This window comes from Aythya marila (genome assembly GCF_965140915.1).
Source record: "Aythya marila genome assembly, chromosome: 9".
NCBI lineage: Eukaryota > Metazoa > Chordata > Aves > Anseriformes > Anatidae > Aythya > Aythya marila.
Genome location: NC_139050.1, coordinates 16,845,850 through 16,858,914, shown reverse-complemented (window position 1 = coordinate 16,858,914; position 13,065 = coordinate 16,845,850). Strand labels below are relative to the sequence as shown.

The 13,065-nt window shown below is 57.8% G+C and overlaps 1 protein-coding gene across 1 annotated transcript; it reads left to right on the top strand.

Moving 5' to 3' along the window:
- The first annotated feature begins 4,106 nt into the window (after positions 1-4,106).
- Positions 4,107-9,565, top strand: NPPC (natriuretic peptide C). The gene is made up of 3 exons (XM_082767028.1): positions 4,107-4,339; positions 5,470-5,773; positions 6,972-9,565. Exons 1-2 carry the CDS (start codon positions 4,247-4,249, stop codon positions 5,758-5,760), a joined length of 384 nt encoding a protein of 127 aa, XP_082623154.1. The 5' UTR covers positions 4,107-4,246; the 3' UTR covers positions 5,761-5,773; positions 6,972-9,565.
- The last annotated feature ends 3,500 nt before the right edge of the window (positions 9,566-13,065 follow it).

Sequence of the window (13,065 nt, the reverse complement as noted above, 5' to 3'; positions counted from 1 at the left end):
TGCCCAGTGCCAAAACCAACAGGATTAGGCTGATTCTGGGGACTTATTGCAGCTGATATTTTCCCATTTATTTTGTTTTTTGTTTTTTTTTTTTTGAGGGCAATCATCTGGAAAAGGGAGGACAAAGAAGAATGTGGCATTTAGGTCAGAAAATCCCAATAACCTTCTCCTGCGTTAGTTGCTGGCAGCTGGAGGCGACGCAATTCACATCCTCCGTGGCTGACACAGGGGGAGACTCACAGCGTGTACTCACCAGTGCATCGTAATTGCCTATTTTTTTTATTTTTATTTTTTTAATGTTCAATTAAAGCCTGAGAAGTCATGTTTCCACTCCAGCCCTGGAGCACAGCCATCCCCACGCAGCCCTGGGGAGAAGAAACACCCAGGAAGTCGGGAGGTGGCTGGAGCATCCCGGGTACCTCAGCGTGGCAAACCCCAAACGGCAGCACCAGCACAGGGCTTTCCCTTCTCCCCTTGCCCTCCCTACCCTGTGGGGTTTTGGGAAGGGACAGCGTGGCCCCGTCCCCTCCTGCTCCATCAGGGCAGCTCCCCATCCCGGTGCCGCTTTGGGACGAGGGGATGTTGGACGCGCGTGTGTCCTGGACCAGAGCCTTCTCCTACACCCAAAGGAGACGGGGGGGAAAATGTAAAACCATTTAGTGTTTCCTGTAATACCTCATCCAGCAGAAGCATCCAAAATAAACACCGGGGATGTTCAAACAGGCCGAAAGCTGCCATCGGCGTTGCAGGCGCAGAGACCCGGGCCAGTGGCTGGAGAGGAACCCGCAGCCCATGGGGGCTCCTGCTCTGGGGGGGCTCCCGGCATCCAAACACCCCAGCCCCTGGCTGCCCCTGCCCTCGGGGCTGGTGTTTTCCCAGAAACCTGTCCACGGAGCCTGAAAAATTCCCCCTTGAAACTGCTTCTTGCTGAGCTTGCAGGCTCCAGACCCCCGGAGAGGGACTGCAAAACCTGTAGAAAACTGCGAGCTGATGAAATCTCCCGTCACATCACCTTGAACCCCCCCCCCCCCGTGGTGCTCTCTCGGCAGCTGCCAGCCCACATCTTGCTCCTGGGCACTGCCACGGGGTGCTGCTGGAGGGGGATTTGCCTGCTCCATCCCGGCGTGCAGGGCACAGCCCGGACACACGTCCTCCTGACGTTCCTTGAGGCTGGCATCCACGTTTCTGCCTTGATTTTAAGCCGGCTCAGGCGGGCAGAGCTCGGTCGTGTTTTAAACCCTCTCAGGGGTCACCCCATGGGACGTGAGCCAAACCTGGCGCTTCAACAGCGTGGATCCCGAGGGGTTTTACAGGAGCCAGCTCCCCCCAGCATCACTCACCCCTCCTGTGGGATCAGGCAGCGGCTCTGCAGAAACACCCACGCTGTCACCACGCGCGGTGACACCGTGACCACCTCCCCCCGCCCCGCATCACGCTGGCACCAGTCACGCTCCACGAGTCCCTCTCCATCCATCCTCCGGCATCCCCCGCTTCTCCCCTCAGCAGGCAGCCCGCTGTGGGGCCACTCGGTGGCTTTTCCTAATTTGCAGCCCCGCAGCTCCCTGCTTTCTGCAGCTTCCCATCGCTTGCAGCTCGGGGGCAGAGCTCTGCGCAGTGCGGGGCTCCTCACACCTTGGGTGATGCTCTCAGGAGAGGGGTGAGCTTGACAGAGTGACACGGGGACACCTCACACCCAGCTGCTGCCACACGGGGACGTTAGGTGACACGCAGAGCACTCACGTGGGGATTTTCACACCTTTCACACCTTCACACCTGACCCCCAGCTCTCCATCCTTCCTGGTCACGCTGAGCTGGAGCCTAGGGGAAGCCCCCAGCCACACAGGCACCATCCCTTCAAGGGTTAAAGGCTGTCAGGCCCCCATCCCAAAAAGCAAAAGGTTTCCCTGCTTTTAACCCCTTCCAACCCATCCCTTCTCTCCCCCCCAGGAGTTTTTTTTGCCGGCGCGAAGCCACGCCGGTGGATTCGGTCTGGTTCTGGTTAAGGGCAAGGCTTTGTGTGCGCCACGTCTCTGACTGCAGCTCATTTCGGCAGGGCAGGCGGAGTGATTTGAATAACAACACTAATTGGATTTATAAAGAACAGCCCCCCCCCCCCAACCTCCCTCCCCAGATCCGAGGCTGTGCGCGGTGTGACAAAGAAAACACGCTAATGAAAACCACGCCGGTGGAAGCCTGGCGGAGCGCGGCGGCGGCGGCAGGACCCGGCCGTGCTGTGGCACTCGTGGCCACGCTGGGATGCTCCAGCACGGGGCTGGCAGAGCCACAGCCTCCTGCCTCCCTTCATCCCACGGCTGCTGGGGGGCTCGCAGCCAGCAGCTTGCAGCCCTTCCTCCCCGGGCAGTGCCCCCAACCCCATGCCCTGGCTTCTTCCTCGCTTTGGGGTCCCCTGGGAGAAGCTGGGGCTGCTCTCAGCATCCAGGCAGGACCCTGGGGCTTCGTGCACCAGCCCCAGGCTGCAGGGACCCGCAGCCCGGCTCCCCTTCCCTTTGGGATTTTTCCCCAAGCGGGGCAGTGCTGCAGAGCATCCCTCCTGCTGCCTGGGAGAGGCTGCGGGAGGTGAATACCGAGCCCCGGGAAGAAAGAAGGGGGCCTCTCTGCTCCGTGCCTGCCCCCGCGGTTACCTGGCACCCGGGGCCGGCTGTAACGCTACCTCCATCGCCTTTATCTGCCTGCACGCAGACGAATGCCCAAGCACAACTTTGCGCTCCAAAAAGCCCAAGTTGTCTCCACCTGGCAGGCGCAATGGAAAAACCACCGAGACCTTCTCCTTCCAGCTCCCGTTCGCGTGGAGCTGAAAAGACGATTCCCTGCAAAGTGGCCTGTGCCCAGTAGCCCGGGCTGTGGAGCAGAAAACCACAGACCCCCAAGGAGCCCTGCCAACCCCCCCCCGTGGAGGCAGAGCAGAGCCTGGAGAGACCCAGAGAAGGGGCAGCTCCTGCAGGAGGAAGGGACTGGCCTGGAGCTGACCCTGGGGAGAGGGGAAAGAGCCCGGAGTTTTCCCTTTTCTCGGGGCAGGGATGTGGGGGCACCTCTCTGCTTGAGCATGAAGAGCATCCCTGCGGTTTGGGGGGCTGGGGATGGGGCTGGGCGCTCTCAGCACTGCCAGGAAGAGGTCCTGGTGCCAGGCACGGTGCTGGAGGCACAAATCCTGCCCTCGGACGTGTGTCCCAAGCCCCTGCAAGCAGCCGGGGCTGATCCCCAGAGTCCCAGCCTGAAGCCTCCAGCTCGGGCAGCAGGTGGGAGAGCTGGTGGCCGGGCTGCACGGCCGGGTTTGTCCCCGTGAGTCCTGTCCCCAGCAGTGACCGTGTGACGCTGACTGTGTCCTGCAGAGGAAATCAGCTGTAGTTGTCACGAGCCCCATGTCTGGGCGTTATCAAGCCCCCCAAACCCACCAGGGGAGCAGAGGAAGAGGTCAGGTCCCCCCTCCGAGCCGAGGCATCCACCTGTGTGCCCACGGGCAGCCCCGCTGTCACCACGTCCCTGTGTGTCCCCAGAGCCCCTGCCGGGAAGGGCAGTGTCCCCCTCTCCTGGCAAACAGGGATCTGGGAGGTTTAATTCTGAATTAACCCTAGATGTGGGAAAAAAAAAAAAAAAAAAAAAAAAAAAAAAAGTAGAAAATTAAAAAGTGTGGTTTTTTTTTTTTCTTCTTTTTTTCACTCATTTCTGCCTTTGGGACTTAACCCCCCTCCGGGACCCCCCCCCGCATCCTGCAGCGGCCACCCCCTGCCCTTCCGTGGGGGTCACCCAGGGGAGCGGGGGGAGCCGAGGGGTTGTGGGGCGGAGGGGCAAGGGGAGGGCAGGCAGCTCCCAGGGGGGCCCGGGGGTGCTGCGGGGGGGGCTCAGCCAAATGCCCCCCGCTTTCTTTCTTTTTTTTTTTTTTTTTTTTTTTTGTTGTTGTTCTCCAGCTCCCCGAGCCCGCCGCCTTGGGCTGATGTGTCATTTGTTCCTGCCAGGGGTGAGGGGACCCCCCCTTTAAATTCCTGCTATTGTGAAGGAGGCCGGCTTGGACCTGGTTGTTTAGATGACATCACCAAGCAGGTTGGGTTATAAAATGAATGAAGCAGAAAGCCCAAGTTCACTGGCTCGGCACTTCGCAGGCGGCTGGAGGGACCTCGGGGCTCCGCTCTCAACTTTGACTCCCGCCCGTCCCGGCCTCTCCCCGGGGGCTCCCCTCCGTTCCCCGGTGCCTCCAGGCCCCCCGTCCCCGCTCGTGCTGCCCCGCAGGATGCAGATCTCACCCTTGCTGGCTGGTGGACTTTTACTTGCTCTGCTCTCCGTCAGGCTGGAGGCGAAGCCGGCGTCGCAGCTCCCACAGAAGGTAAGGCTGCCCCTGCCCCGCTGCTCTCCCGGCGCTGCTCCCCCCCAAAAGCGTCCTCAGGGTGAAGGGGGAGATGTGGGGGGCACCCCGGGGTGCACGGCAGGGTCGTCCTTCCCGGGGGTTTTTTAGGTGTTAGGGGATCCCCCCTTTCTGTCCCGGGTGTGTGTGTCTCAGGGACGCCAGCCCCAAACCTTCATCTGGAGGGGGATGCTGCGCACCCCGTACCCCTCACAGCCAGGTGGGGACCTGCCAGCCCCTGGCCCCCACCCTGGTCACCCCAGGGTCCCCGCTGTGTTTTGGGGTCCTGGGGATGGGGATGAGACCCCCAGATCGTGTATGCAGGTGCACGGTGTCAGGCCAGAGCCTGTGTGGGGACACCCACAGCATCCCCTGGGCATGGGGCACCCCAAAAGTGGGTGTCCCCAGGAGCCGGGTGTCCCGCGGTGCTGCGGAGCAGGAGGATGCTCGGGAGGCCACCGACACCTGTGTGGGGACCTGGCACAGAGAGGGGACACGGGATGGGGGGTGGGACAGCACCGGGGGTGTTGGTGAAGAGAAAGGGGCGATATGGGGGAGCCGGGAAGATAAATGGGGGCGAGCTGCAGCCCCAAAAGGGACAGGGGGGAGGCCTGGGAGATGGGGGGCAGTGGGGACGGGGGTGTGCCCCCAGAGATGAGTTGGGACCGGAGGACAAGGGGGGGCAGAGAGCACTAACAGGGTGGGGGCAGCAGCCCGGAGAAGGGGGTCCCTGATCCCCCCGACTCCACAAAACCGGGGTGCAGCCCAGCAGAAGCAGGAGCCCCCCCCTGGCATGAAGGAGCCTGAGGGCTGTGGGGGGGCTCTGTGACCCCAGCAGGAGAGGGGGGACACTGGGGATGCTCTGCAGGGGGCTGAGGATGCCCTAACCCTAGGGTGGGCAGCACGGGGAGAGCGGGGACACCGCTTTGGGGTGCGGGGGGACACCCTGAGCAGTGTCGGGGTGCCTCACCCAGACTTGGGGGGCTGCTTGGGGGGCACCCCAAGGGGCAGAGGGGTGCCCCTGGGTAAGGGGGTGCAGCTCGGAGCCCGGTGAGCGACACCCCTTGACTCTTTCTCTCTTTCTACCCCCCTCTCCCCAAATTTCTCCTCAGGCTTCCCGCGGGGCGGCGGCGGCGGCGGCGGCGGCTCCGCCTGAGGCGGCAGGCGCGGAGCAGCGGGACAAGGAGCGGGACAAGGAGAAGGAGAAGGAGCGGAGCCGAGGCACCGGCCCCAGGGAGGCTCGGGAGGCTCGGGCCGAAACCCGGCCTCGGGCCGGCTGGGCGAGGCTGCTCCAGGACCCGCCGGGCCGCCGCCACAAGGGCCTGCACAAGAAAGGGCTCGGCAAGGGCTGCTTCGGCCTCAAGCTGGACCGCATCGGCGCCATGAGCGGCCTCGGCTGCTGAGGGACCCCTGGCGGTGAGTGGGGCGCCGCCGCCGCTCCATCGGGGCCCTTTTGGGGCTGGGAGGGTCCCTAAAAGTGCTCGTCCGGAGTTAGTTGGCGGCTTCACGCTGTGTTTGGGGGGTCCCGGGCTGTTTGGTCAAGGGAGGGGGTCCTCAAGGCTTTGGGGGGGATGCTGAAGGGAAGGGGGTGCAGCCCTGTGGGGGGCTCCGAGCAGTGGCTGCCCTACAGGGCACACGTCCTGTGGCGGGATAAGCCAGGTACCCGTCACAGGACAAGCAAGAGGACAAATCGCAGCCACACGTTGATTAATTTATTGTAAAGCCAAGAGGATGCGTGAGCCTGCAGGTGCCTCCCAGCAGGCAGCGACAGCACAGGGCAGCGCTTCCTAACCCCATGCCAAGCACCCGAGGCAGCCCTAAACAGCCACAATTTGTGTCCCTGGTCCCCATAGGGTGAGGGAAGTGTCACCTCCCTGATGGCACCGGGGGCAGCCCGGCTCCAAGATGTGCCCTTGCCTATCAGCGGGGTAACCGGCCATGGGGAGGACGGCATCCAGACACCCCGATGCTCTGCAGGGTTTTGGGGTGAGCAGAGCCCGCACGATGCTGAGGCCACTCCGTGGCCCTGCTCAGAGGGATGTCCCCCTGCTGCTGGTGGCCCTCGTCCAGCTGCTCTCAGTTCCCAAGGCACGGCCCAGCTCTGGGCTCCAAAAAGCAAGTGCGTGCTGCGCAGCCGGCTCGCGGCCATCCTCCCTTATCAAATTCTCATCAGGAAGCTTTTCACCTCACAGACTCAGCTCAGCTCGTCTCCCAGCCAGGTCAGGTCCTCACCCGCTGCTTCCAAACCCTGTCCTTACCGGGTGCAAGGACCAGAAACCTTCAGCCTGGACTGGGGCAAAGGAATCCTAGGTCCAACTCCTTTTGGATTCAGCTCCCGCATCTGGTCCTTGCAGGCAGGGGCACACAGGACAAGGTTGTAAGCTCTTTAGTGACCCTTAGAGAGGAACTGGGAGCTTCCCCCAGCCTCCCCCACTAGTGCCCAACAGCCAAAAAGCAAAGGGAAAGTTGTTTTGGCTTTCACACGAGCAGAGTGTTTGACATCAGCATCCCCCCAGCTCCATGCCAGGATTATTCCAGGGGGGCTTTCAGCTTGGAACGGGGAAGGTCTGTTGCACAGCCAGTACTAACAGGCACTTGTTCTTGTTCCTCGCAGGGCTTTGAAGCAGCCGTCCGTTTTCTCCTACCACGGCCAGGCATGGCCATCCCCCAAGCAACGCCTAGAAGAGCAGAGACCCCCCCGAAATGGACAAAAGATGTGGCTGTGTTTTTCTTTTCGGTACGAGGAGTCATGGCACCAGCTGTTTTGGTTTTGTTATTTTTTTAAAAAGTGCTCTCTATCTTATATATATTATATATACAAACACTCACCAAGACAAGGGACAGTGCTTTTCCAAGAGACTGATGAAGCCAGCTGTATAACATTGCTGTTTGTAAATTCATGTCATGCATAAATGTATTTATGTTGTAAAGCTATTTATATATTGTTTATAAAGAGATATTTATAAAAAATTATTTATGTAACTAAATGAAAAGTCAAGCATTGTAACATTTTTTTGTCCTAAGTAGTTGAAAAAGGTAAAGAAAAAAAAAAATCATTCCGTGTGGCATTTTGTAACCTGTCTTTATTTATCAAATTCATGTACAATTTAAATGTCAGATTGATTGATTTTAACAGAGGGGAAGAAGAAATTGTTCAGATGTTTTAGAAAAGTCAGGAGCGAGAGAAAGGCCAGCTGATATTTTAAGCTTTGATCCCATATGCAAAGTAAACTTGCGCCCAATCCTGTGATGCTCAGACGGACCGAATCCTGCGCGGCGCTGCGTGCAGCTGCAAGCCTGTGCAGAACCCAACTGAACTCACCGCGAGAGCACGCGGCCGCGGGCAACTCATCTATCGCCCAGATCCCAAATCGCACCCGTGGAAATAAGCCCAGCACGTCCGACAGCCTAGATGCGGAGCGCGAGCGGTGTGATGAGCGCAGCGTTGGGTCTGGGCGCGTTTTAACCACTTCCAGTCTGCAGGTTTGGGTCCAAATTGCCTTCTGTAAGAGCTGTACCACCGGGGGCCGTATGGAGATGCAGTCCCTGCCGGCAGCAACAGTGAGACCGCACCGGATCCGGCCCCGGCTGTGCTCGCGGGAGCAGAGCTTGATGCTGGAGTTGCTGTTATCCCGGGATCCAGCAGCTCACTAAGTATCTTGTTGATATTCTCGCTCGCCAAGCGTTCGCTGCTAAGCTGCAAAGTCCCTTCCTCCAGCAGAGGTTTATTTACCCGTGCCCGGGACAATACATAGACAGACCAAAACATACCGAGAGCTGCCTGGTAAGGATTCACGGACACAGCTGTGGCTACGGCTTCTTGCTATGTAAAGTGCATGAAATAAATCGTTAAAATGACTCGGAGCTCTAAAGGACACAGCAAGCGAGGGGGCGGGGAGCGCAGCAAGTAGGCAAACTCCTGCACCAAGGCTCTTTGGTCTCCTTCTTCAAAGAGGCCTTAGAAAAAGAGTGGCAGGCGCCCAGCCCAGCCGTGACGGGAGTCACAAATTATGCCCCAACCATTGTAGCGGGCTGGGAAACAACGAGCATTGTGTGCTGCTGGGCTCCGGCGCCTAGGACAGGGCAAAAAGAAAGTCACCGAGACCCAGAGGCAAAGAGATCCTTTCCCTTAGCAACCAGCGGGAAACCATAGAAACCTCCAGCCACGCTCTCCCCAACTATTAGAGAACATTAGCTTTACAGGACAAGAGGATTCAGCCAGACACCCGACAGCTCAATCATCGGGTTAGAGGCGCGCGCGTGGCGTCGCCAGCCTCCTAGGAGCAAAACCTCCCTCAGAGGCAGGTCCCCACCTCGCAGCGCCCACAAAGTCCAGCTGGACGAGGAGCTGCAGCTGATGGACCACTAAGATATTGACTGTTGGGAACAAAATTGAGATCTAGGAGGGAACAGGCAGGATGGGCAGCTCTGTGCTCAGCTTCGGGGTAGTGAGAGCCCTCCTGAGATGCCCCCGTGTAAGAACCGGCCGCCAGGGCTCTGTAAGGCAAATAGTGTGCCCAGAAAGTGCACCCTACTGGCTCTGTGTGCTTTTAGAGGACAGGAAGGGCTGTGCCAGGTAATCCTAAAGAGATGCCAGTCAGAGGGGACTGTCCAAAATCACCCAGCAAACCTACAGGGCGATAAGGAATCGCTTGTTGCTCAGACCACGTACACAGGGTCTGGACAGCGGTGTAAGGAGGTGGTGCTGCTGGTCACCCTCCGCGTCCTGGTCCTTCAGCACGATGCCAGCAGGTACCCCAGGCTGGGACCAAGGTGAGGCCCGTCTCCCTTCCAGCTTTGGCTTCGTGTTGCAAAGCCAGACCCGGAATGAAACCGTCTGCCTGGGGGAAGAGGGAATTCAGCCTCAGGAATTCACTCCACGAAACTCAACTACCTAACGTGGGGCGCAACGACCCGAGCTGAGGTTGGGGCAATCTCAGAGATCACAGCCTGGGGTCGCATGCAGCCCGGATTCCCACTTCTCCTTTGCAGAGTGAGGTCCGGGAGGGAAAAGCACAGCCTCAGAGCATGGGTCCCTTCTTGTCCACTGGGTTTCCTGGAAAAGAGCAAGCCCGAGGAAAAAGACGAAGCTGCATCACAAAAGGACGTTAGCTTGGCAAAAAGGAGAGCGGGCAGAGCGAGGAGCAGGGGCTAACAGCTGGCTCCTGGCTTTGCTGATCCCCCCTGACCGGGGGTTAAGTCACCCTGCTCCCCCACCTGCAGGATGGGAACAAAACGCCCACGCAGGGACAGGAGCTGACGTGGAAGGGAGAAGGCAGCACTCGGAGGTGAAAGTGCACTTGGGAAAACTTTCAGCTCGGCTCAACCTTAGCACCCAGACGGCACAGCCCGGGGCTGGCAGGGCAACGCGGCGCTGCGAGCAGAGGTCAGCTCTCGGGGTGCTGACAAGCACCTTCCTGGCTTGGCAGCCGGGCCAGAATGGGAAACGGAAAGGGCTCATTAGAACACAGCGAGCATCCGATAAGGCCACAATTAGGGCTCCCTGACGGGGGCTCCGTAGGAAACGAGGCCAGGAGGAAAGAGAGGGGACACGGGAATCCAATTAAAAAGGGAGGAGGCATCGCATGCAGCAGAGACAAACGGATCTCACTTCGCTGCGTGGTCCCGCCGGGTCAAACCCTCGCGACATCCAGCAAAAGGATGCGGGGCCAGCGCTGGAAACCCTCCCCAGCCACATCCCAGCACGGACACGGGATAATCGAATAGCAAGAGCTGCCTTGGATGCAAGCTGCAGCCTCAGGGGGCTGGCATCCAGCTTCTGAAAAGTGAGCTCAGAGCCTGGCACTTGGCAGAGGTGGGTGGACACGTGCGTGCACACCTGGAAGCGCGGGCGGCTGGCGTCCCGAGCTCCTCGAGGTCACACGAGCACCCACGGGACCAGCACATCCCCTGCCCTACCTGCCAAAGGAGCAGCAGCACCATTCGGCTTTCAAGTGGGAGCATCTGTGATATAACACAGGGAGGGACAGCCCTGGTTTCTCCTCTTCATCTTCCATCTAGTGGAAAAGGACAGGAGTTCTCCCCAGGGCCGTTGTAAAAGCGCCTCGCAAAGCCCCAAACAGGCCGGAGCAGAGCTTGGAGCTCCCACAAATAAGGACGTGGTTGCCTTCCAACACATGGCAAATCAGTTCTCTTCTCCCAAGCCACGATGCGTGTTTTTCCCTGGCACCATTAATGCAGCTTTTCCAAGGTATTTATTGCTGAAGGGTTACAAAGCCCAGCTCAGGTGACAGCAAGTCCCAAACCAATGAAGAGGAAGAAAAGCCCAGAGCCCCAGAGCAGGAGAGCGGTGGAATTTTCCAGCTGGAATGGGACTCGAGGCATTGAGCAGGGACTGCTGGAGGCAGCAGCGCACAGACCCCTGGCCATTTGCTCTAGAAATTCCCCAAGCATGGGCTGCTTCCCTCAGAATGCAGAAAAACGAAGGGAAGGGATCACAGGGCAGCTTCCAGAGGGAGCCTGCTCTTGACACAAGCATGAGTCAAAAACAAGAAGGGAATTGAATCCGGGCCCCTTCCCGTCAGTCAGCAACTAACCTTGTCAGGAGGGATGGCAGCACTAAGCGAATCAGGCAATTCATTAGGTTGGGGCACACGGCAAAAGCCCACGCTCTCTGGAGCAGAACTACAGTGAAAATCCCGGGTAATGAGTTGCAAACTGCCTTTGTAAATGACATTTCTGCAGCGACTCTGGCAGGCTGGGAAAAGAGCTAATAGGAAAATCATTAGGTAGCATCCCTTTGATATTGTTGAAGACGGCATGGGCTATTTTTCCTGCCCCCTCCATAATTAACCTGGCATGCTACCCGTAATACTCCAGGCCAGCATTCCCACAGCGGGCCACTGCGTTTGCATTGGGGAAAAGGAGGCTGTGACACACAGGAGGAAGAGGACTTTTAGAAAAGCTTGAAAAGCTTTGAGATTCTCCCTTCCAGTGCACACGCGTTGCATCTTCAATTAAATCAGCAACAAACTGCCCGGCCAGGAGACCTCAGCACCTCCCAACCCTGTCACAAAGCCTGAGAGGGGCTCTCTCCAGAAACTCAGAGGGGCTGATTTGCCCCCTGCTTCCTGCTGTAGCAGAGCTGGAATAGGACACAGCCCTGTGCTTTACCCCTCATTTATAAAACCATCCCGTGTCCTTGCCTTTGATTTCCAGGACGCTCAACCAGGCAACAAACTGCATCTTCCCACGTGCAAAACAGCTCTGAGGAGTGACGGATGCCTACCCACCTGGCCCGTCTGCCAGCAAGGAGAGGTGTTATCTCACAGCCGTGACGTAAAAGGGACAGCATCGCAGCTGGAAGGTGATCCTGCAGGAAGCGGTGCTCTCTACCAGCTGCAGAGGTGACAATGAAACACCAAGATGTTACTGCAGCAGCACGAGGCAGCCTTATGATCGTGCTGATCGTGAGGCGGCGACTGAGACACCGGGGCTGGTGAGATAAACACTTCAGGAAGAGCCGGGAGAGTTAGACAGCAGCACTTCCAAACCTCAGAGCGTGAAGATACAGAGCTGTGGCACAAAAAAAAAATTATCTCTGAAGGAGTGAGGCTTTATTTATCCACCACACTCAGAAACGGAGGTATTGCGGGGGAGTTGGCACTTGAAAAACACCCCAACGATACCGAGATTCACGGGCTCCTGCAGGAGAGCTAGAGCTGTGGAAAGGCGCTTTACCTTTCACTAGAAGAAGGTCAAACAAGGAGCACAGGCACAAATTCTTTTGTGGAATAGGGAAACACATGTTTCAGGACTGGCACGTGACCTTACGGCATCCCAATAACTACCTGAAGTTTGCAGCGTGCACGTTCCCTCAGTCCATCTCTTCTGGACAAGAGAAGGCCACGCTCACAGCTATCACGCTCCCACAGTTTGGAACCTGGAAACGGGGGAGCCAGCACAGTGCTGCCACAAAACGGGGTGCAGGCACCCAGGCTGGAGGGTAAACACGCACTCTGCTAAGGGCACAGCTCCGTAGCTTCCCTCACTTACCTCTGTGGTAGGGCCAAACGTGAAGAAATATCAGCAAAATGTCAACAGTCCCTGAGAGACGCTGACCTTCGCCACGGAGCAGCGCGGAACAGTGACAGATCTCTAAAAACTCTGCCAAGAAATTCTACCAGACTGTCAGGTCACAAATTCGTAATGAAAACACAACGCCGAGGTTACAGGTAGGAACTGAGATGCCTGTATAATTTACCTTTCCTGATGCCCCTGGGTTCCTCGCCCTCAGATTACACAAAAATAAACTCGACAGTTTCACTTTTTGGTTCCCCTGCATTAGGTCAGGCACCACAGAGGAGAAAGAAAAACAGAAAGCTCCATACAGGAGTAGATGACAGAGGTCTGATGGGCTGGGTCTGTACACTTGTGGGACAGGCTCTTTGATTTATCCTTTTCCTCATCTTTAAATAAAGAGCTCTGCTGATTCTCTCCACTGCAAAGCTTGCAGGAGGCTGAGATACTGAAGTAAAAGCCAGCAGCACCAACTCTGCATCACCTTTGACTGTTTTACCCCAGCAGGAGGTGGGGCTTCATTTGGTTTTCAAAATCAGAGGCCTCTCTAAAACAGCTTACACAACACTCAAACTTGTACAGAACTCAAAATTTAGGACCAGTCCAATTTATTCATTGGATCTGTCACATTCTAACACAGCTCTCTACATTTACAGCACTCGTTTCCA

Bases quoted from the DNA above. Each gene is read 5' to 3' on its own strand.
- NPPC (XM_082767028.1), top strand. From the start codon at position 4,247: ATGCAGATCTCACCCTTGCTGGCTGGTGGACTTTTACTTGCTCTGCTC. The intron at 4,340-5,469 runs GTAAGGCTGCCC...ATTTCTCCTCAG, and splicing joins CGTCGCAGCTCCCACAGAAG to GCTTCCCGCGGGGCGGCGGC.